This window comes from Dama dama, chromosome 14 (assembly GCF_033118175.1).
Source record: "Dama dama isolate Ldn47 chromosome 14, ASM3311817v1, whole genome shotgun sequence".
NCBI lineage: Eukaryota > Metazoa > Chordata > Mammalia > Artiodactyla > Cervidae > Dama > Dama dama.
In genome coordinates this window covers 72,336,580-72,359,884 of record NC_083694.1, presented here as the reverse complement: position 1 = coordinate 72,359,884, position 23,305 = coordinate 72,336,580, and the positions used below count along the sequence as shown (strand labels likewise).

The window sequence follows — 23,305 nt, the reverse complement described above, 5'->3', positions numbered from 1 at the left end:
CCACTCTCCATTCTAATCTTGTTAAAGAAATATCATATGACCTATTTCACTTAAATTAGGATTGTCAACACTGTTTTAAAGACTCATTTTCATGTTGTGTGTAATACTTCTGGAAACTGATTTTCTATTTTCTATCTGAGGTTGTGTAGAAAATACAGCTTGCACACTGAGGCGTTATTGTACCCTTCACGGTAGGCCGCAGTATGTTACAGGATGGTGACATTCAGTGTAAAGCATATTTAATTATTAAAACACTGAAAAGGCCTTATTATAAAATAGAGTCCTCTAAAACATGGTGCATCTGAGACTTTGGAGTGTCACACCAGGGACTAGGTTAATGGTCTTACTATGGCATGAACAGGAAAGGCACAGATTGCTCCGATTCACTAAAAATCACTACAAGCCTAAAAAACTAAAGGAAAAAAACCCAAACTCTAACTAAAATTTTTAGATCATCTAGATTCAAGTGAGTTAATTCATTTGGGAATAAGTTTGGGAAAGAATTGGCTTTCTTGGAGAATTTTTAAAAATCAGTTTAAATTGAAGTATATAAATAAATTTAACTCTTAACCAACTGTACAAGTAGGTCAGTAAATATGTTTAATTCACTGGATATTTACTCTAATCTAACATGAAGGTTTAATATGTTAAATTGTCATAATATATGTTATAAAGAAAACAAAGAGGCCCCAGAGAATATTCTATTAGTTCCAGGTTTGCCAGCACTCTGCTGTAATCCTTATCGCGTTTAGCAGTGAAGGAAGCCCCAGCAAACCTCTCAAGTGTCCAGATGAGAGAGGTAACAGTTTGACTCGGGTGCTAGAGTGGTTTCGAGGACGTTGCTTTGTTTAATACGGTAGACTCCAGGAGACGCTCCCTGCCCAGCTAGTGGACCAGGCACCGGGGCAAGGCCCTGCTCACAGCCCCGGCCCCGGGCGGCGGCGGCGTGGGCGGCCGAGGTTGCGCTTCTTCCGCCCTCTGTAGCGGAGGTTGCTCCGGGTCCCTGTTAGAGTTGCTTCCTAGAAGGCTCGCTAAGGGTGTTTCCATCTGACTCCCGCAGCAGCGACGGGGAAGCCTGGGAGCGCGTTTACCCTCGCCCTCTGTGGCCGGAGGGCCGTGTGTCCCCTGGCCCTGGAGAAGCAGGGCGTGGCGGCAGGCACCCGGCTCCTGCCCCGACTTCCGCCGTCACAGGGGCTCCCTTTTCTTCTCAATAGTTATTTTCAGAGATGAGACTGTTTACAAAGGTGTGTTTTTGTTTTTGTTTTGTCTGTGAGTACGAACAGATCCTGCTCTGTTTTCCTACTGTTTTCTTGATGTGTATTTTTCAATATAAACTTTCAATACCAAAGTGTAATAAAACAAAAATTAAAAATGCAAAATCTTAATTAATTGGGCTTCAGGCATTTGAAAGATCTTCACTGTTTTCTCTTGGCTGCACGGGAGAATCAATCCAGCCCTGCTCTGCCCTCCCTTCATGTCTCTCTACATTTGCCATTTGAAAGTTGATTTATAATTTGCTACTTTCAGTGATTTTTTTCAGTGCTCATGAGTTTCGTTGGTTTTCTCATGGCTTTTCATTTCCGTCTAAGTTAGCTAGCCTTTCTCCTAATATCTTTTTTTCCTCTTGTGTCATCTTAAAAAAGGCACTTCTCTTTCTTCTTGCTGCCTGTGTGTGTGTGTTTATGTATTTAATGTAAAGACCTTGATTTTGGTTTTAAAATAATTGAAAGATTTTTTGTGTGTGTTTAAATTCTTGACTCTTCCATATTCGAGAGACTTTTCGTGCACATGATGTTGTAAGTACTGTCATGACAGTGGGTCCCAAATCCTGCTGACATGATGACAACTTGGTGGACTTCTCCGTGAATTCCAGTCCCTGGATCCTGGGCCCCATCACAGATACTCTGAGTCAGTCAGCTAGAGAAGTTAGGACAGAGGTGTGCTTGGACAGCTTGTTGATTTGTTCATTCTCTCATTCAACAAATACTGATGAGGCACCTACTACATGCGTGTATTGTGTTTGGAGCGGAGTGGACGAGAAGATGAACACTCTGCAGTCCTGAAGCTCACGTTCCATCAGCTGAACACAAGCCCCTGGCCACACCAGGTCACGGTGGTGCAGGGAGGTAGCTGGCTAACCCAGCTAGGTTATCCAAGCACGCCTTAGAACTTAGGGTCTCTGCTACCAACGAGAGGCTCAGTGAGACGCTGGTAGACTGACAGCCCCTCTGCCGTAAGAGAGCCGAAGTGAAAATAGCTGTAGTCAAGCCAAGAGGCCACTGTTACCTGTCTGTAAACTCACATCTGCCTTTTGTGGTTCAGCCCACGATGTCAGAACGTCTGTGCAGAACTGGCCTGAACGGTAGGTGTGAGAAAGCCACGCAGAGTGGGAGGAGGAATAAGCGCATGCAGAGGTTCTGCTGTTGGCAAATTCAGGAAGGGAGAGAAGCCCTGTGTAGCTGTGCTGAGATGCACAGAAGCGGAAGTTACACCCAGTGAGGTGGTAGAGATAGCAGGCGTGAGAGCAGGAGGTCGCTGGTTCTTGTTCAGGACTCCAGGCTCTACTGGGCCTTCACTGGAGATCTGTAGCAGAGGAATAACAGCGCAGGCCACTTAGGCTTGTAAAAACACCGTCCCCAGCTCTAGCACGTAAAGATCCCTGGGTCTGACAAAGCAGAATGAAGCAGGAAGATGGGTTAAGAGACCGTTTGCAGTGGTCTAGGCGAGAGATGATCACTACTTGGACTTGATAGCGGCAGGGATTTGGAGCAAGGTGGACGGATTTGAAAGCCATATCAGAGGTCTGATGGCTGGGGCTCGGTGACGTGATGTGCTGCTCATGGAAGATGCAAAGGGCGCAGTGTCGAGAGGGCCTCTGAGGGGCCTTTCTCAGCTCCTGGATCTGGGAAGTGACATTGCTGTTGAGACACTGGCATGACGTTGGACTTGAGAAGGAGTCAGAGCGGTCTTGGTTGTCTTCATTTTACGATCCCTCTGAAGGGAAAACAGTTGTAGATGACACCATATTTTAGCTTCCAATAGGTAATTTAAGCATTCAAAGAAACAGTGTCATGATGCCCTCTGCCAGTGTATCATATGTTTTTCATTTAACAAATGTTAAAGGTTAGTGTTTTAATCCTTAAATAGAAGCATGTTAGAAAATTAAGACAGAAGAGTTCATTTTATTGCCTAAAAAACTGAACATTAGAAGGATTAAAGTGTAGGGATTTAATTTTGGATTAATATAATGACTATAAGATGGTTCATGGAAGAATAAAGAAGATTTTAACTTTGTAACTTTTTTCTAATGCAAGATATTACTTGAAGCATTAGCTCTTCTGAATGTATGTAGTTTCTGGAGTAGAGTTCAGTTAGGAATATGGATACTTAAAGATATCACAGAGCCATGTCAGGACACATGGTTTATCCCATATTATTCTTGAACATTTATGTTACCTTCTGTTCTTTACCCTGATGTTTCTCTTTGTGATCCTAAGAAGTGAAATGAAAATTAGTGGGTTATAGTGGTTGATTTATTTTTCCTGAGAAGCCACATCTGAAAGTCAAGTTGAGAGAAAGACCTGTCACTTGCATGAAAAATCTCAGCTCCTCTATGTCACCTCCCTTCCTAACCCCCGGTTAGCAGCATCGCTTCACTGCTCAGACCACGTGCGTGTAGCTTGCACTCTTTTAATTTGTGCCTGTTTTCTGTGTTTACTCGTGTAATTCCCTCCTTTTACTCATAGTCAGTCAGTGCTAAGAGGGCAAGGGTGAGAACTGGTAATATTATTCACGTTGCAGTGAACTCTCAATATGCTTAGACCCAGGCTGTAAATCTGGCTGCTGGGAAGCCTGGATGCTCATTGTATGAAAGGAATCTGAACACTTGATAAGAGCAGTGAAATTATGTTTATTCTGAAGTTTTTTCACATTGTTTTGGGGGAGGGTCTAGTATGATACCTAGTTAGACTTAAAAAATAATTTATATACAGACTAAGTATGTAAAAGTAAAACATCAGGTTTGAAGTCATCCTCAGCCATCAAACATTGATTGCAGCTGACTTTCTGAAGAATAAAAAGAGAAAACAATGGATACTTTTTCAGGAGGCAATCATAGAATTTTGTGATAATAGCCGTGTTACCAAAGTTTCAGGTGCTTTGCTGAATTCAGTTACATGTGAGTATAAGCTTCAGGATATAATGGAAAGATGTACATTTATGTCAAAACTAAATGTAGAAGTTTGGGAATTAAGCAGAAAATGCTATTTCCCAGACCAGGTATTTTAAAAGTACAGAAGATACATCGCCTTTTTTTTTTTCTAATTAAAATATATATATTAAAATCTGCTCACAGCTAATTTGCCCTGCAAAGGGCAGTGGTAACTGGTGATAACTTACTCCCGTGGGTTACAGTACAGAAAAATAACAAGGTTGACAGTTATTTATATTAGAGTAGTATCCTCATATCTGAAGCTGACTGTTAAAACCATTTCATTTTTACAGGTTGTTTCTGAGCTCTCATGGGTGCAGAAACACTTAACTCACTGCCCCTCTGGTCTGAGAGACTGGGACTGCCGCCCATCTGCTGACGGTCGGGGCTCACCTCGAGTCAGTCAAGGAAGAGCCCTTCATGTGCAGTTTTAAAGGCTGAAATAATGTAGAAATAGGCAAAGGAAAACCTTAACCATACTTCTCACAAGGCAGTTTTTTTAAAGTCTCACACGTCTGTATGAAATTGTATGAATAGTATGTTCAACATGAATAGTCTGTTCATGTAAAATAGCACAGTCCACATTAGAAACATAATGTAGGCCACATTTGCAATTAAAAATTTTCTAGCAACCATGCTAGAAAGCAAAAAGAAATAGCTGAAATGAATTTTAATGTTTTATTTAACCCAGTATATTCAAAATACTATTTCAGCATGTAATCAATAAAAATGATTAGTGAAGTAGTTTACTCTTTTTATGGTACTGTCTTCAAAATCCAGTGTATTTTTTTTTAACGCAGCAGCTCTCAGTTTGGGCTAGTCACGTTTCAGGTGCTCCTGGGTCTGGTTGCTACCCTATCAGAAGTTCTAGAGCAAATATTTTCTTCTTTCCTATGTTCTGTAGACCTCTTGATGGAATTCAAGAACTGACACTGACTAATTTTGGAAGCGAAGGCCACGTAGTTCGGATTTTGTTTAGGAAGGGCTTGTGGCAATGTGATGACTACCCTGGAAAACTTGCTTAGCGGTTCAGCAGTCAAGGACTTGGGGTAGTAAAGGCTGGGGAATGGCCTGACTCGCTTACAGGCTCTGCCGGCACAGGTGTCCTGACCGTCCTAAGGATTCTTGATTAGTGGAGAGCTGAATTGTCACTTTCAGGTCTTTTTTTTTTTTTTTAAAGGCATTTGCTCCATATACTTTATAATCCGTACAACAACCCATCAGCTACGGATTATCCTTTTTTTTTTTTTTAAGGTTTTTGTGTTCATTTCTGTCTGCACCAGGTCTCTCTGCTGTGCGGGCTCTGGAGTCGCAGGGGCGGGGCCCCCTCCAGCTGCGGTCTGCAGGCTTCCCGGGGCCGCGGCTTGTCTGGTGATGGCACCTGGGCTCACTTGCTCCGTGGCGCATGGGGTCTTCCCGGATCAGAGATGGAGCCTGTGTCCCCTGGGTTGCCAGGTGGATTCTTAACCACCAGACCAACAGGGAAGCCCCACTTTCAGGTTTAGAAAATTACATCTAGAGGAACTCACTTCTGCAAAGATACAAGGCATGGCGTTTAATTTTTTTTTTCTAAAATAAACATAACCCAATTTTATTTTTATAATACTTTGGAAGACTAGAATGTTATTCTTTGCATGATGAGCCTTTCTAAGGGGCATTAATGAAATACACGTGTTGATTTCATCCCCATTGTTTTCTTCTAAAAAGGCATTTGGAACTTAACATTATTACTATCTTCAGAATATAGGACATTAAGTCAGCGGTTTGTTTTTACATCCTTCAGCTGTATTTATTTTTGAATATATGGGTTACCTAATAATGTGCATTTATTGAGGTTAGATTTTAATAATAACAACTTCTTAAATCCTAGTTTATGCACTTTGTGGGCTAAGTGAATTAGGCTCTAAACTTTTATCTGGATCTGTGGAGCTTGGATATAAATTGAGAAGATCACAGCTATGGGGAAAGACCTATACTGCAAAGGCCTTTCTGCATAGATTATGAGCATCTTAACTCAGTAATTTTTTTCAAAACTGTGGTTATAATTGGACCCAGTGGGGGTCTGTGTCTTTGATCAGATCACAGTGGCTGTGACTTTACACTGGAAAATGTCACTCCTGTGAAGGTTTATCACCTGTAGAGCTGGTCCTGCCTCTGATGTTGCGTTCATTTCTCATTAGCATTATTCAAAGTTTGATTGTTAATTAGGTTGACACTTCAGTTACAATCATCATCCACAGGAGCAGTCAGGACTGCTTGTATAAAGAAATGTAAATACTCCTCCTTGCACATATACGTAAAGGAGGAACAGCGTTGTTAATCTGGTAGTATCTGTCGTAAGGACGAGAATATGCCCTGGTAAGGGAGCAGGCCAACCAGAACTCGTCCCATCCGTTTTTTTCTTAAGAAAACAGGATTTCTACGTGACCTCATGTTCCCAGGTAGAGCATTGCTACGGAAGGTATTTGAGCATCACTAGTACTTTTTAAGTGTACAGAGTGAGGTTTTTATGTGGGAAAGGAATGGGTCAAGTGAACTGGAGGCATGGGAATAGATCATATCACGTCCTCTTTTAAAAAATAGGAGTACACACCAGGAATATGATTGTGGAGCTGATGGTTTACTCACCAAGTCGTGTCCGACTCTTGAGACCCAGGCTGTAGCCCGCCAGGCTCCTCTGTCCATGGGATTTCCCAGACTAGAATACTGGAGCAAGTTGCCATTTCCTCCTCCAGGGGATATTCCCAACCCAGGGACTGAACCCCTGTCTCCTGCACTGGCAGGCAGATTCTTTACCACTGAGCCACCTGGGAAGCCCCAAAATATTAATACACAGGATCTGAAATTAAAGGATGCAAGTGTATGAAGAATTATAGCAAACATAGGTGCCTTTTAAAAGTATGCACATTCTAGATCATACGTTTTCCTTTGATTTAGAAACATTCCTAGTGGGATAACTGGTTCATAAGGCAATAACATTGAACTAGAATCCTGCAAATGTTGGTGGGAAAAACTGGACAGAACTAGGTTGAGATCTCAGTTTCACTTCTTGGTAGCCAAATATTAAGGACAAGTCAGTCCACACATTTGAGCCCCTGTTTGTTCGTTCATATACGGTAACATGAGTACCTGGCGTGGGAAGACTGTTCACATCAGATGGGACAGTCAGTGTCTAATGAGCGTAACAGAATTCCCTACTCGTGCTTAGGTTCTCAGTAACCTTAACTCCCTTCCCGCTTTCTATCTAATAATGCTGAAAACTATTCAACAAGTGACTGGAAAATTATATGTACAAATGAGGCTTCCAAAAATAAAATTTAACAGCCAGTGATCCTGAACGGCCTGGAACAAGTAACCTTCCGTAGCAGAAACAAAACGCTCCCCCACCGGCTCCATCTCCAAACAAGTAGACACACATTGTAATGGCTAAACATCTGCAGGAAAGCGGCTCACAAGCAGTTTACTGTAAAATAATTAAAGCTTATTTATGTCGGGAGGCCTTGGGGATCCAAAAGGAGCGCACAGGCCAATTTGCATTAGCACATTAGCCCCTGCTTCCCTTTCAATTAGCAGGCCAGCAGGTGCTGCCTGCGGTCAGGACGATAAGCTGACCCGTGGATGCCGCGGCCTGCCTGCGGATCGGCTCATCCCTCGCCGTACCAATTTCCAAGGTGTGAATGTAACGATTCCTCTCTGTCACGCAGGTCTCGGCCCTGAAAAACAAACTGAAGAAGCAGTCCACAGCTACAGGGGATGGAGTGGCCAGGGCCTTCCTCAGGGCGCAGGCGGCTTTGTTTGGATCCTACAGAGATGCTCTGAGATACAAACCTGTAAGCGTTTCCCTTCATCACTGTTTTAATTTGCTCTTGGATGGTTCTTTGGAATGGGGCAGAGAATGAATCCCTTGAATACCCCTCACCCTAAAAAGTTTCATAAGGGTTTTTGAAAATCCAAAATAATATGCTTAAAAACATGGTGTTCCTTCTCCAGGTTCTTGACCTTTCGGGTTTAGCTCCACCTTTAGTTAAGTATTTCCCAAATTCTCTTGCATATAGCACCTTGTTTACTGTTCTGAAATTGGAATTCTTACCTCTTACCTAATGAACTGTGTTAATGCATTTTAGAGTGACTACCCAATCTTGCTAAGATTACTAAGAAGTTAACCAGACAATTGAGTTTATTAGTTTAGAAATGTCAAGTACAATGTGAAGATTTAAATGTGTTAGAACCTGGACATTTTGCAATATTTAGAAATTTATTGTCTTCCTAACACTTCTCTAAGTGGGCTTCTCTATTTAGCATATCTTAGCTCACTTTGCCATTTCCTTTTTAATACCCCTGAAATGGTTTTATGTAGAATTGTGACTCACGTTGTTAAGTAGCCCCAAAAGATATAAATTAAAATTTTTTTTTCCTCTGAATTACTGGCTAAGTATGTTAGTCTGATTTTACTAAAATGATTATATTACCTTTTTGTAACCAGATGAATAAATGGATTAAAAATATTGTTAGTGATAAGACCTATTATCTAATAGGAATTCCAACATTGTTAGGCTGTGTAATGTCAACCCATTTCTTTATTCCTTCTCAACTTCCATATCGTATTTGTGAAATGAGAATTCTTATGTCCCCTCTGGGTATCTTTCAGGATGAGTGTGTAAATTGTGTCATAAACTGTGTGCGCTAAACAAGCACTGAACAAACGTGAGTGGGTTGTGTGCTTTCTGAGCTGACTTTCAGATGACTGGTTCCCACCCAGTGGCTCTTGTACCTCTGAAGAGTTACTGAGTCACAAAGAGAAGTCTGTACATTTATAGGCAGATCAGCTGCTGTCTCTGGAAAAATGCATATGGTCTAATTTGCTTGCTAATCTTTTTGAAATGTGTGTATATTTTTTAAACCATGATGTAGAACTCATAGTACCATACGCAGTATATATAACTCACGTGGGGAGGTCTTCAGAGATATTGACAGTTATAGGGTCTCATTCTTTGAAAGACTGGAAACCAGTCATCCATACTACAGTGGAGGATATTTATTAAAATTATCAAACATCAGTTAAAACATAAAAATGAGTTTCAAAGACAAAATTAGTGATTTCCACATGTTTTGGAAAGAGATTGGTTTCAGATTTACAGTTACTGGAGGAAAGTTAAAAGTATCACTTTGCTGGAAGTTTGCCACATTTAAATACGAATCTTTATAAACTACATTTTTCTTTTTATTTTCTTTTTTAAACTTGTAAAAGACTTCAGATTTGAGGAAAGCAGACTGAAGAGAAAATTTTCTTAAATGATTTAAATGATCAGTGTTGTTAGGTGCTGGTTAAAATTATAGAAAATCCCATGTTTGACATTAATTATTATAATTTTTGTAGCTTAATTTTCTCCTTCTTTGAGCTTAATTAAACAGATGGGGTACTAGGTTTCTGACTTTTGTTTTAAGCATCGTGAAAGCCAGATTCTCAGTATCTGTGGGAAAATATTTAATTTTGTCAGGGAGTATCTTTCCTGTTTATTGATTGCATTTTGTGAATTTGTTAATTTATCTATATTTTTCCTTTTTATGTGGGTGTTTTCTCCTGCTCTCTTTACTGCTGGTTCTGTCTAGGAGTTGGAGGATAGTGTTTTCATTCTGCATGTCTTTCCGTTTCTTTGACTCAGTCTTCGAATGAAAACTTAATTTTTAAAGTATGTTGAATGTACTTAGACATTTTTTTCTTACGTATTTTCAAAATAAGTAGTTTTTAAGGAAAATTATTTATTGTATATAAAACACTTGTTATTGTCTCAGGTATTATCCTTACAAAAACTCCTATATTCTGAATTATTGAAAGCACATTTTTTAATTTTATGCAGTCTTTTTGACATTTACATAATAGGCATGTATCTTCAGTATATTTTCTGAGCAATGTAAAAAAAAAATGAGCCAAGTTTAGAAGTTACAGTTATATCATGGATAGCTCGGTTGCTAAAGAATCTGCCTGCAATTCAGGAGACCCTGGTTCAATTCCTGGGTTGGGTAGATCCCAACTAGAGAAGGGATAGGCTACCTACTCCAGTATTCTTGGGCTTCCCTTGTGGCTCAGCTGGTAAAGAATCCACCTGCGGTGCGGGAGACCTGGGTTTGATCCCTGGGTTGGGAAGATCCCCTGGAGAAGGGAAGGGCTACCCACTCCAGTATTCTGGCCTGGAGAATTCCATGGACTGTGTAGTCCATGGGGTCGAAAAGAGTCGGACACGGCTGAGCGACTTTCACTTTCATCGTAAATATATTTTGGTGGTTGTTGTTCAGTCGCTCAGTCATGTCCGACTCTTTGTGACCCCATGGCCTGCAGCATGCCAGGCTTCCCTGTCTTTCGCTAACTCCCAGAGTTTGCTCAAACTCATGTCCATTGAGTCGGTGATGCCATCCAACCATCTCATCCTCTGTCATCCCCTTCTCCTCCTGCCTTCAGTCTTTCCCAGCATCAGGGTCTTTTCCAGTGAGTCAGCTCTTCGCATCAGGTGGCCAAAGTACTGGAGTTTCAGCTTCAGCATCAGTCCTTCCAGTGAATATTGAGGGTGGATTTCCTTTAGGATTGACTGGATTTACCTGTCTATTCCAACACCACAGTTCAAAAACATCAGTTCTTTGGCTGTCAGCCTTCTTTATGGTCCAACTCTCACATCTGTACATGACTGCTGGAAAAACTGTATCTTTGACTGGACAGACCTTTGTGCGGCAAAGTAATGTCTCTGCTTTTTAAAATGCTGTCTAGGTTTGTTATAGCTTTTCTTCCAAGAAGCAAGCGTCTTTTAATTTCAGTAGTATCCTCCAGCTGAAAGTGAAAGTGTTAGTCACTCAGTTGTGTCCAACTCTTGTGACCCCGTGGACTGTAGCCCCCCAGGCTCCTCTGTCCATGGAACTCTCCAGGTAAGAATACTGGAGTGGGTTGCCATTCCCTTTTCCAGGTAGCAGAGTACAATTGGTAAGAAAAATATTACAAAATAGCTTTTAATGGATGTGAGTTCTTTAACTAGACACTACTTTTTGAAGTTTCATGACCCACTCTTTCCTTCGCATTTGACAAAATTGAGCCTATTGATCAGGTCTGTGATGGCCCAGAGGCTCAGGGCCCTGCCTTTGTCTGCCATTCAAGGCCCTTGTAAGGGGCTGTGTCTTGCTTTACTTTTCTCCTAAGCTTTGGCCTCAATTCAGAGAATTTTGCCTGAGGCTCCAAATGTCCTGAGTTCCTCAGGCTTCCAAATCCTCATTTCAGTGTTCTTCCTTTCTGGCAGTGCTTCTATCTGTCTGGCTTCTAACAGCCATCTAGTTTCTTCATGACCCTTTAAGATGTGGTTCATTCTACCCTTCCTTTCTATGAACTGATTGTATTTCCTTTCCTTAACACATTTCTTTTCCCTCTTTCTACATTATTTATTATAGTTCTCATATTATTATTTTTACTCACATCCAGTTCAGTCGCTCAGTCGTGTCCGACTCTTTGCGAACCCCATGGACTGCAGCATGCCAGGCCTCCCTGTCCATCACCGACTCCCAGAGCTTGCTCAGACCCATGTCTGTTGAGTCAGTGATGCCATCCAACCATCTCGTCCTCTGTCGTCCCCTTTTCCTCCTGCCTTCAGTCTTTCCCAGCTTCAGGGTCTTTTCCAATGTGTTGGATCTTCGCATCAGGTGGCCAAAGTATTGGAGCTTCAGCTTCAGCCTCAATCCTTCCAATGAATATTCAGGACTGTTTTCCTTTAGAATGGACTGGTTTGATCTCCTTGCAATCCAAGGGACTCTGAATTACATTAATTGATGCTTACCTACATTAATGGTTTTGACTCTTGCTTACATTAATGATTTTTTAATTGCTATTAAGACAACTGACCATTTAGTGCCTGCTGGATACCAGGCATTGATGGGCCCTTTATATTAACTCTTTCACTTAATCTTTATAAGCCATCAAAATATCACCCCTTTCATTTTGAAGATAAGAAAAATGATGCTCATGGAGATTAAAAGCCGTCACTGAGGTGCCCAGTGATGGCGAGCAGGGCCTGTGTCTGCACCTGCTCTCCCCACCATCCTGCTCTCCCCACCATCCTGCTCTCCCCACCATCCTGCTCTCCCCACCATCCTGCTCGCCAGCTAGTGAGGAGCGTTTCCACTCCATCCTGCCTGTGTCTCATGCCGTGCACTCCTTGAGATCAATCTTCTGAACCTAACATTTCCTCTAAATGAAGATACATGGGAGACTCTCGGTACTTTACGTGAAGACTGAGTCTCAGGAATATCCATGGGAGGTGCGGATGGTGTAGGCGTCTTGCGGAGCGCGTGTGAGTTGGGGAGGCAGTGTGTTTCCCCCTGCCCTTTAAGCCCATGCGTGGCTTGGTCCCCCTGGGGTGACGGCCTCCCCTTGAACCGCTCCTTCCTCTTCTCTCTGCACTCAGCTGGGGATCCAGCTGGTTGTGGCAGTGAACGAAAGCCCTCAGGAGGACCTGAATGTTCACTTTCAAATGCACATGCTGAATGCCGCCCCAGAGTAACCGGTTTTATGAATGAAGCACTTGGAACGTCCGAGTGACTGCACTTAATTTGTTGTCGCTCTTCTCCTCTGGCCTAACTTACCCTCTCTAAATGGTGCTCTGGCACGGCTGACAACTGTCCTTAATTGCAGAGAAAGTCGTAAAACTCCGTCAAGTTTTTGGAAAGTGATTTCAGTAAAATAATGGGTATTTGGCTGGTTTTGGATTTTTTTTGGCCAGCAGCAGGTGTAGCTACTTTTAAGAATTCAGAACTGGAAGGTCAAACTAATATGCTAAATAAATGGAAGAAAAGTGATGAGGGGCACAGACTCTAGAATAGTCTGAATCCTCACGCTGTGACTAAGCAGTTACATGACTTTGGACTGATAACCTCTTAGTGCTTTCGTTTCCTCATGTGTTTAAAAAAAAAGACAATAATCCTTCATGGGTGGTTTAGAGGATAAAATGAGTTCATGTATGTTAGTTACTGGAACAGTGCCTGGCATGTGATTGATGCTGTATTATTAGCTGTGATCATTAAACACAATATATGAGAAGCAGTAAATTTGGTAAGGAATATTCCCTCAACATAACTAAAATAGAGCACCCTCTCCTGATCCCCCAAAGAGAAGCATTGTTACAAACATGAAAGTACTTTTAAATGATTGCACTAAATAAGGGGCATCATGTGTACCACAGCCTATTAAAAATAAGTCAAAGTTTCGACCAACAGGTAGTGCTAAAGAATTGTGTAATGAGTTAAAATACGGCTCAGTATATTCAAAAGCATATACTTTATTACCCCAAGAGCATAGAGATAATACTTAAAGGTGTTGCTTTGAATATTTAGGATGATGTCATTTGTTTCAAACACCCAAGCTTTTCTGGGCTTCCATGAGCCTTGCTAATGGACAAAAAGGAAATTCTTTTTAAAAGAAAGATGAACTGAAGTAATCTGGGCCCCTGTTTGACAAGTAGGAGAAGTGTTGGGACAGTTGACAAAAAATGCCATGTAACCTGAAAAATCTTTTATCACTGTTTTCTGTGAGAACCTTAACTATATTTTTAAGATTTCCCATGGGAGAACTGGTGGCAGAATCTTTGGGAGATTTTAAAATGTTAATGTACCATCATTATGCAGACATTTTTGCTCAGCTTATTTATAAATCTTACCTAACAGTGACATTACGCAGTAAGTCTAGGTGCGTCAAGGAACTGAGTCAGTACTGTGTTGACACTTTGGATTTTACTTCACATTTTTGAACAGTATCATTCTTCCTGACACCTTCCTTTTTTTCCCCAGCATGAACTTTCACGAAGTCATGCACATTCTTAGAGCATAAAGATCTGTGTCTTTGTATAGGTCTGTGTCTTAAGTATTTCCTTATTCTGTGACATTTCCTACTGTGGAGAACAGTCTAGAACTTGAAACATATCTATTCTTAAAAACAAACTAACCAAAAATGTTACATTAATTTAACAATGATAATTTCTCTGAAGTGGAACATAATAGAAGGGTAGGAAGAACAGCCCCATTTCATCCATATCTTACCTGTGCCTTAATTATCCTGTAAAAATAACTCAAATAGTAGCTGCTGCTGCTGCTAAGTCGCTTCAGTCGTGTCCGACTCTGTGCGACCCCAGAGACAGCAGCCCACTAGGCTCCCCCGTCCCTGGGATTCTCCAGGCAAGAACCCTGGAGTGGGCTGCCATTATTCTGTGCCTCCACCGGACTGTGTGTCGTTTACTTACTTACTTCTGTCAATGAGCCATGTAATTAAAAAGCATGAATTGTATTATAGATAAGTATTTCTCAGTTACATAAATCTTTGTCCCTAAGTAGGGTGATCGGCTTAACTTTAATGCTTAGCTCTATCTGCACAGATAATTGCTGGATATCAGGGCGTGTTCCAAACTTGAGCCTCTAGCCTGTGTCACGTACCCGCAGGCGACCTTCAGCCCTGTGCCCCCCTGTGCTCAAGGCCCCGCCGGGCCGAGCTGGCTGGCGCTCTTCCCAGAGGAGAGCTGCCCTCGGCTGAGTGGGCGGCGCCTCGCCACGTGCCCGGTCTCCTCCACCCGTGTTCCCAGAGGGTCAGCAGCCGACCCACACAGGCTGCAGGAAGCTCGCCTCCTCACCCCAAGGCGGGGTGGCCTCGGCGGCAAGACTCGAGCTTTCCCACGGCTTCAGGCTGAAGCCACGCTCTGCCATCTCCTGTTCCCCTTGGCACCTATTTCCTGAGAACTCTCTGCCAAAAAACCACTCGAGCAAGATTCCCCATCTCAGTCATGGCGCAGAAGCCAAGCCAAGACATACGCCAGAACTGAGTTTATCAGATTCTTCTTAAATCTGGATTTTGTTCTGTATTCCTGATCTTTAATAAACAATAGCATCTTCTGATCCTCGAGCTAGAAATCCAAAAGTCATCTTTCACCCTTGCTCACCTTTTTCTTGTATACCTGTGGTCCTTACCCTTTTTGTCTCCAAATGTCTCGACGCTCTTAAAAGTTGTCAAGGACATCAAAGAACTTCTGTGTATGTCAGTGTATCACTGTTTACCATATTACAAATGAAAACTGAATGTATGTTAAATATTTATGATTTTATTAATTAATGTATGTTAAATAACTTAATATTAAAAAATAATTTATTATAAAACAATACAGACAAAATAATTTAAAAAGGAGAAAAAATAATTTGAAAAAATGAAAAAATAAAAATGCAAACCTACTAAAGATAAGCATAAAACATGTTTTCATAAAAATAACTACATTTCTAAGCAACTTAGAAGAATGGCACTGTTTTACACTTTTCCAAATCTCTTTACTGTCTGGCTTAAAGGAAATCGGCTCGATTCTTATATTTGATTCTGCCTTCAGTTTGTTGCACTATCACAAATTATGAAGCCTTTGGAAATCTCTGTCGAATCTCATAAGAAAATGAAAGTGAAAAGAGCAGATAACATCTTAGCACTATTATGAAAACAGTCTTAACGTCACAGATCCTGTGAAAAGATCAGCGTCCCTGGACCAGCGTTGAGAACCACTACTATGTATCAGTTGACAAACAAGTCCTTTTGAATTTGCCATGAAATGTTTAGTAGCGTCATTAACCACACGAACTTCAGACGCTCACACCCTGGGTGAATCTGCTTAAACTCTGCTTCTTCATCTGTAAAATGTAATAATAATCACAGCTTATTGTACTTTTACAGATTCTATGACTTGGAATACATAAAATATTTCACATAGTCTAGGATATCCAGAAATAGGGTAATTTAGAGGTCGAGAGCATAAAGTGAATCCTGTTTCTAACACTCAACAATGTGTGCAGTTTTGAACCAGTTACTTTATGTTTTAAGTTTTGTTGTTGTTGTTCAGCCATATCCAACTCTTTGCAGCCCCATGGACTATAGCCCACCAGGCTCCTCTGTCCCTGGGGTTCTCCAGGCAAGAATACCGAAGTGAGTATCCATTTCCTTCTCCAGGGGATCTTCCCCACCCAGGGATCAAGCCTGCATCTCCTGCATTGGCAGGTGGATTCGTTACCGCTGAGCCACCAGGGAAGCCCGTGTTTTAGTTTCATCATGTGTAAAGTGTGATGATAATGAGCTTGAGATTTGCATGAGTTAATATGTGTTAAGTGTCTTACAACAGTGCCTGGTACATAGTAAGTGTCACGCACTCCTTCGCTACTGTATTACTGTTGGTCGTCATTAGTGTCCTATAAACATTAGGTAATGGAAGTCATTACTGTTTCTTTCTTTCTGGGGCCTGTTCGTCTCTCCTTGCCTGGTTTATTTTGCACTGTTAATTGATCTGCCTGTTCCCATAGTTTCCTCTTCCCCACAAACTCTCCATTCTGAGGCACAGGCACAGTCTCATCACGTCATTTCGTACACACGTCTCTGAGCTGCCTGAGGTCTCCGAGGAGAGAACTGACGTCCTGGGATGTGGCCCAGGCCTTCTCCAGGGTGGCCGCCTGCCCTTCCTCCTGCTCTGGTTGTTTCTGTTACTTGTGTCAAGCGGCCCCTAGGCCTCAGCTGATCTCGCCTTACCCCACTCTGGCGCTTTCTCTCCAGATACACCGGGCACGTTGTGTCCACGTCTGTCCTCTCTCAGGACCGTCTTTTCTCTCTGTGATTCACAAAGCTTCCGTTCATGTTCAAAACCAGCTCACCTTCCGCTGTGAAGTCACAGAAGGCTCCTCAGGAGATCTTTCCCACTGCAGGTGTGAACTGGGAGTTTGGGGGCCAACACGGGACATGGAGTCACTTTACTCGGAGCAAGACAGTGTTTGAGGCACCACTCAATCCTAGTCCCAATCTCTAGTCAGATTGTAAATAAACCAGAAGATCCTAAGGAGTGCTCCTTCTTACCATGCCATCCAGCTCAACCTGGATTGAAGGGAACTCCCCCCAGTTTCACAGGGTACCCCCCAGAGGAGACAGCAGCTGAGACTCACGTGTATTTACACACACAGCCTTAGAGCACTGTGAATCTTATTTTTCTTTCCCCAAGAGAAAATTCTACGATGTGCCAGGGCTTTGTCTTCTTGGTGATCATTAAGATGAGATGGCCGGATGGCATCACTGACTCGATAAACATGAGTTTAAGTAAACTCCGGGAGTTGGTGATGGACAGGGAGGCCTGGCGTGTTGCAGTCCATGGGGTCGCAAAGAGTCAGACACAACTGAGTGACTGAACTGAACTGAAGATTCTTAGTGACCGAGCTGTTGACTAGGTGAAGGTTCATTGGAAGCTTTTACCGTGATTGGTGTCTTCAGAGATGCGTGGACAGCAAACCAGAGCTTTCTCCATGCTGCTTCCCCTGAGAGATGGCAAGCGTTTGCTAGGAGATTAGTGAGGACAGAGTCCTTCCAGGTAATTCATGTTGGCTGATGACTAGGCTTCAACAGTACATGAACCATGAACTTCCAGATGTTCAAGCTGGTTTTAGAAAAGGCAGAGGAACCAGAGATCAACTTGCCAACATCCGTTGGATCGTCAAAAAAGCAAGAGAATTCCAGAAGAACATCTGCTTCATTGACTACGTTGAAGCCTTTGACTGTGTGAATCACAACAAACTGTGGAAAATTCTTCAAGAGATGGGAATACCAGACCACCTTACCTGCCTCCTGAGAAATCTGTATGCAGGTCAAGAAGCAACAGTTAGAACCGGACATGGGACAACGGATGGTTCCAAACTGGGAAAGGAGTACGTCAGGGCCACCCTCTGCTCCCTCCAATCAGAAGAAATGCTAGCCCGCAACATCGGAAGTCTGAGATTTTCAGCTGGAGGTCGAGCTTTGTGTTTGAATTGAAGACTGCTTCATTGTTACAACCTTTAGACATTATAGATGGTAATAAAATCTCACATGTTTGAGGGAATATCCATCAAATAAAAACCAAGATTATGAATCATACTGGTTTCTTTGTGGTAGCAGTGATATAGTTGGAACTGCCGTTAGAGGCAATGGTTTTAAAATTTATATTTGCTTTTGCGAAGATAATATATCATACAAAGCAGGCTTTATCTGACTTGCTATTTCATTTGTTTGCTTTTAAGGCATTTATTGGGCCCCAGATAACTAGGTATATTCCTGATAATGGGGATTCGAAAACCACAGATCTTTAACAGGGTTGCTTATTTGTTGTTGTTTTTTTTTTCTCATTAGGTTGTAAGTTCTATGATAGTGGCAAGTAGAGTATATTTTGATTATCCAAAATATATTTATGTAAATTAATCCAGTTAAAAAAATCATTCTATAGTGTTTAAGAATGGCAACAATTAATATGAAAATGTATATTGTCAGTGTTGCTATGGATCATCAGTTGATGACTGGTGGTAGGTGGCACCTATTAATAGGTTATTGATTTGTCTTCAGTGATTCTCAGCTTGAATTTTGTCTTCTTGCCTCTGGAGCGGTGCTGTCCAGGACGACTTCCTGTGATAAAGGAAGTGTTCTGTGTCTGTCCTGTCTGTTACAGTGGCCACCAGCCCCTCGTGGCCACTGAACATTTCAGATGCGGCTGGTGTGACTGAGGAACTGACTTCCTGTTTTAATGTTAATAAACTTAGATGTAAATAGCACTGTATGTGACTAAGGGGTGCTGTGCGGAGCGGCGCGCGTCCACAGTGTCAGTAACTTCCGGCAGAGTGGCAGCAGCTGGATTTCACAGACGGCTAGTCCCATCATTTTATTTGTGCAAGAACCAGTTTTCAAATTTTACTTACAGATACCTGTAATCAAGACATTAATTCTTCCTTAAAATTAAATGATAATTAATATTTTCTAAAGTTCTATAAGAAAGTGAATGAACAAGCTCACTTCTTTCCTTTTTATTGCAGTGTGTTGATTGCTGCAGGACTGACTTACTATAAGGACCAAATCATGGACCCTAATGTCTGTTTTCACTTTGATCATAAAGTTCAGTCGCTTTTCCTCATCTGTGTGAGCAGGCTGTGGAGGGCAGCAGGGAGAGGCAGGGGTCCACCAGTGAGGGGTGCTTTCTGGGCTCACATATGGGAATACGTGGAGGTGTGTTTGGAATTAAAGTCCTTGTGATTTGGAGGAGGGGCATCTAGCGGAGCCTGAGACTTGTGACTCTTGCAGTTGTGAGTACTTAGCAAACAGAGTAAGCTCAGGCAGCTGGCCTCCCTAGGACTTAGTCTACAAAGTATCCGGTCAGAATTGCTTTTGTAATCACAAAGAGAATGTGATTGATAGACCTTTCAATTAATTTTAAAGGAAATTTTTTTCAGGGTTTTCTCTTGTGGCTCAGTTGGTAAACAGTCCACCTGGACTACAGGAGACCCAGGTTCAGTTCCTGGGAAGGAAAGATCCCCTGGAGAGGGGAATGGCAACCCACTCCAGTATTCTTGCCTGGAGAAGCCCATGGACAGAGGAGCCTGATGGGCTACAGTCCATGGGGTCACAAAGAGTCAGACACAATTTAGCAACTAAACCACCAAAAAGAAATTAATGATCATAATATAAGTGGCAAAAATCATGCAGCAGTTTTTAGAGTAAGAATGTTTTCTAGTCAAGATGAAATATAATTGTTGGGCTTTTTCAAATAGATGTGCTATATTTAATATTTGTAATCAATCTGATGGTCTTAAATCTTTGTTTTTAGGGGATTTATGCTTAACTTTGAGAGTGTGAAAGTCAGCATTTTTAAGAGCCTAAAGGGTTCTTGATCAGGAAGCCACAGCAGAAGCTTATGGGTTGAAGAGTATTTCTGCCAGCCCCAACTGCACCAGTATGTGTCAGGGCCTACCCCCCTCGACACTCAAGCTCCTGGAAGCTGGCTCTGTCTTACACGCTCTCGTGCCTCCTCAGATAGACTGGTTTGCTCTGACACCCCCACATTCTTTGTTTCTACCCAGGGTGAGCCCATCACGTTCTGCGAGGAAAGTTTCGTAAAGCACCGTTCAAGTGTCATGAAACAGTTCTTGGAAACCGCAGTCAACCTCCAGCTTTTTAAGCAGGTAAGAGTGCACCTCCACGTTTTGTTCTGTAACTCGAGTGTGTCAGAGACTTGTAACACGTTTTTGTCACTGTAAACTTGCGTCCAAACTTTGCTATTAGAAACTTCCTCACGGAAAACTGCTCAACTGATGGTCTCACAGAGCAGGACTACCCATGCACAGCGGGAAAAGCGGTGACTAGTTATGTTTGACTAGGCATCTTAGAAGGACTTATCTTAGTTCGGTTAGATTGATACAACTTGGTAAACAAACCAAGTTTTTTATAGGACCATCCCAATGTAATCCAGTTTATAAAAAATGATTCCTAAATATGTAAGTTTTTAAGCTTCGTAAGGGGCTTCCCGGGAAGGGGCTAAGATGGTAAAGAGTCTGCCTGCAATGCAGGAGCCCCAGGTTCAATCTCTGTGTCGGGAAGATCCCCTGCAGAAGGGAGTGGCTACCCACTTCAGTATTCTTGCCTGGAGAATTCCATGGAGAGAAGACTTTCCACAATCAAAAATTCAAAATTCAGAAAAAAGTTGTAGTTCTACTGTGTGTCTTGATTTCTGGCCCAGAAAATATAATTGTCATTGCAAAAAGCAGCGTCCTAACATCAGAATTCCAAAGTTTAGATGCAGTGTTTCTTTTATCCTATTGTGTGATCATGGCAAGTCTCTTAATTTAGGCTGGCCGTAGTTTCTGTTTATGTTATTTGAATTAAGTTAACACTTAACTTTTCTTATTCCACATGACGATTTTAAGTGTAAAGTCAGTTATATGAACTCAACATTTAATGAAGAGTGTGTCGTCTACTGTGCACAGGGCCAGAACGAAGACCTGAGTGAAAACTCAATGATGCCCTTGAGAAACGGACAATCTAAGAGAAATGCTCTTTGCTGTTAAGAGGAAAGAGACCTAGTAACAGAATAAACGTCAAATCAGCATGGTGAAAAATCTGATACTGTTTATCTGTATTCTGAAGTAATTTTAAAAAATGATCTGAGTTAGGAAAATGCTCTATGGGCCATATACCTACCTGCCTTCCAAAATGTGAAGAAAGGTTAGACTTATCCAGTAGACCTCTTTAAGGAGCCAAGTGAAGCAGGTTGGGTGGGTTTCCGGACCAGAGGTGTCTTGTGTGAATTTCCAGGGATGGAGTGGGTTCACTTTGGAGCTCTGTGTCCCTGGTGGGCTCCGGTACAAGTGGGATTCCTTCCCCAGATGAGAGCAGGACCGAGGGATGGTGTCTCAGTGCCGATGTGTGCACAGCCCAGGGCAGCCCCAGGCTGGCATCCAGTGCATTATTGGTAAGCTCCCATGCCCTTCCTGTGTTCTGTCACAAGGAGACAGTTAACCTCCCGTTGTCAAATCTGAGTTGTGAGGCTCGGGTTACGTGGGGGTCGAGGACTGAGTGGATGGTTGGGATAACATTTCGCTTCCCTTTGACCGTGAGATTCTGTAGCTAGTCTTATCATTTGATAAAGCTCACACATGGTTTTTTTTTTTTTTTTAACATAACTACAGAAAGCATATATATACATATATATGGAGTCAGGTCGAGTTGGGCGAGACCTTCGCTTTACTACTCGATAGCTTTCTACTCATAAGTGTCTGTTTCTTTCTCTGTAGAACAGCAGTACTGTCCCTGCTGGACAGGCTGTGACAGTTTATGTGATTTAACACCCGTGCCCTGTCGACTGGACAGCACACACAACTTTGTGGAAGCTCCCAAACATTAGTGTTGGCCTCGCCCTGAGAGCAGCTACATTAACAAAATGCACATCTATGCGGGGTCACGTTATGTCGAGGTAGAGAATGAACTTGTGGACGTGAAGAGGGAGCGGGGCGAACAGGGAGAGCAGCACTGATGTGCAGACACCACTGCGCGTGGGACAGCTGGCTGGTGGGCAGGTGCTCCGTGCTGACCGCGGGGTGGGGCCTGGCCAGAGGGGGCGGACCATGGACACTTGCAGCTGGTTCACTCCACCTCCAGCAGAAACCAGCACAGCGTTGTATAGCGACTATATTTAACTAAAACAATGAATTAAAAAATAAAGTATAATTTTATCAAAAAGGCTGAATGTAAAATATGAAAACGGTCATTCAATGTAGAACCAATTATAGAACAGCTTAGTAGTTTTACATACACAAATAGACTGCGTTCTTGAAATTGATACTGTTTCATGAACCATTCGAAAGTAATGCTTGAAGGTGCCGCTGAAGGACCTGAGGCTTTGTTGAGAGCATCACGGAGCCGTACAGGTGAGCTGGGCGCAGGCTCGGCCGTGCTAAGAGGCGCTGACGGGGCAGGGCCGCACGCCGTGGAGTGTGTCAGGGGCGTGGGTCTCCTGCTCACGTTCTTACCACAAACAGCCAGGAGCACAGAGGGACACGCGGGAAGCTCTTCTAGGTGATGGACATGTTTATTTACACCTGGTTTGTGGTGATGGTAACAGGACTGTATACCTCTGCCCAAACTCCGAATTGTCTGCAGTAATTGTGTGCAGGTTTCTGTATACTAATTACATTTGGCTAAAGGTTGGGGGTGAGGGTGGAAAGGGAAAGCAAAAGCCGGAATCAGTTGGTTAAAAAAAAATAATCAACATAGATGAATTCTCAAAGACACGACTGATGTTTTTGAACGAATATGAGACTGTTTAGTACAGATGATCCATGTTCCTGACTGTGAGTTTCTGACCCGCTGTGGGTCAAGAACCACACATCCTCTCTTTGTTTGACAATTCTTATGCTACAAAACTGAGAGACCGTGAGCCCAGGAGAGAAACATATAATTTGAAGGTAACAGTTAGAGTTGGCTCTTATTCCTGATGACATGGCAGGGAAGGATCCGGTGCTCACTTCTGTACGTTTTTTTTTGTGTGTGTGAAGTTGCTCAGTCGTGTCTGACTCTTTGAGATCCTGTGGACTATAGCCTACCAGGCTCCTCTGTCCATGGAATTTTCCAGGCAAGAATACTGGAGTGGGTTGCCATTTCCTCCTCCAGGGGATCTTCCTGACCCAGGGATCGAACCCAGGTCTCCCACATTGCAGGTAGATGCTTTACCATCTGAGCCACCAGGGTTGTGTACTGGAACAACTTAAAATGCAGGA

At 42.5% G+C, this 23,305-nt stretch overlaps 1 protein-coding gene across 9 annotated transcripts in view; it reads left to right on the top strand.

Annotated features, from left to right (window-relative positions):
- DENND1B (DENN domain containing 1B) overlaps positions 1 to 23,305 on the top strand; it is a 267,912-nt gene that overhangs the window by 177,302 nt on the left and 67,305 nt on the right. For all 9 annotated transcript variants that reach the window (XM_061161076.1, XM_061161073.1, XM_061161077.1 and 6 more), the window contains 2 exons: positions 7,915 to 8,040; positions 20,114 to 20,215. In XM_061161076.1, coding sequence (XP_061017059.1) covers positions 7,915 to 8,040; positions 20,114 to 20,215 — 228 coding nt within the window. The remainder of the gene's footprint in view (positions 1 to 7,914; positions 8,041 to 20,113; positions 20,216 to 23,305) is intronic.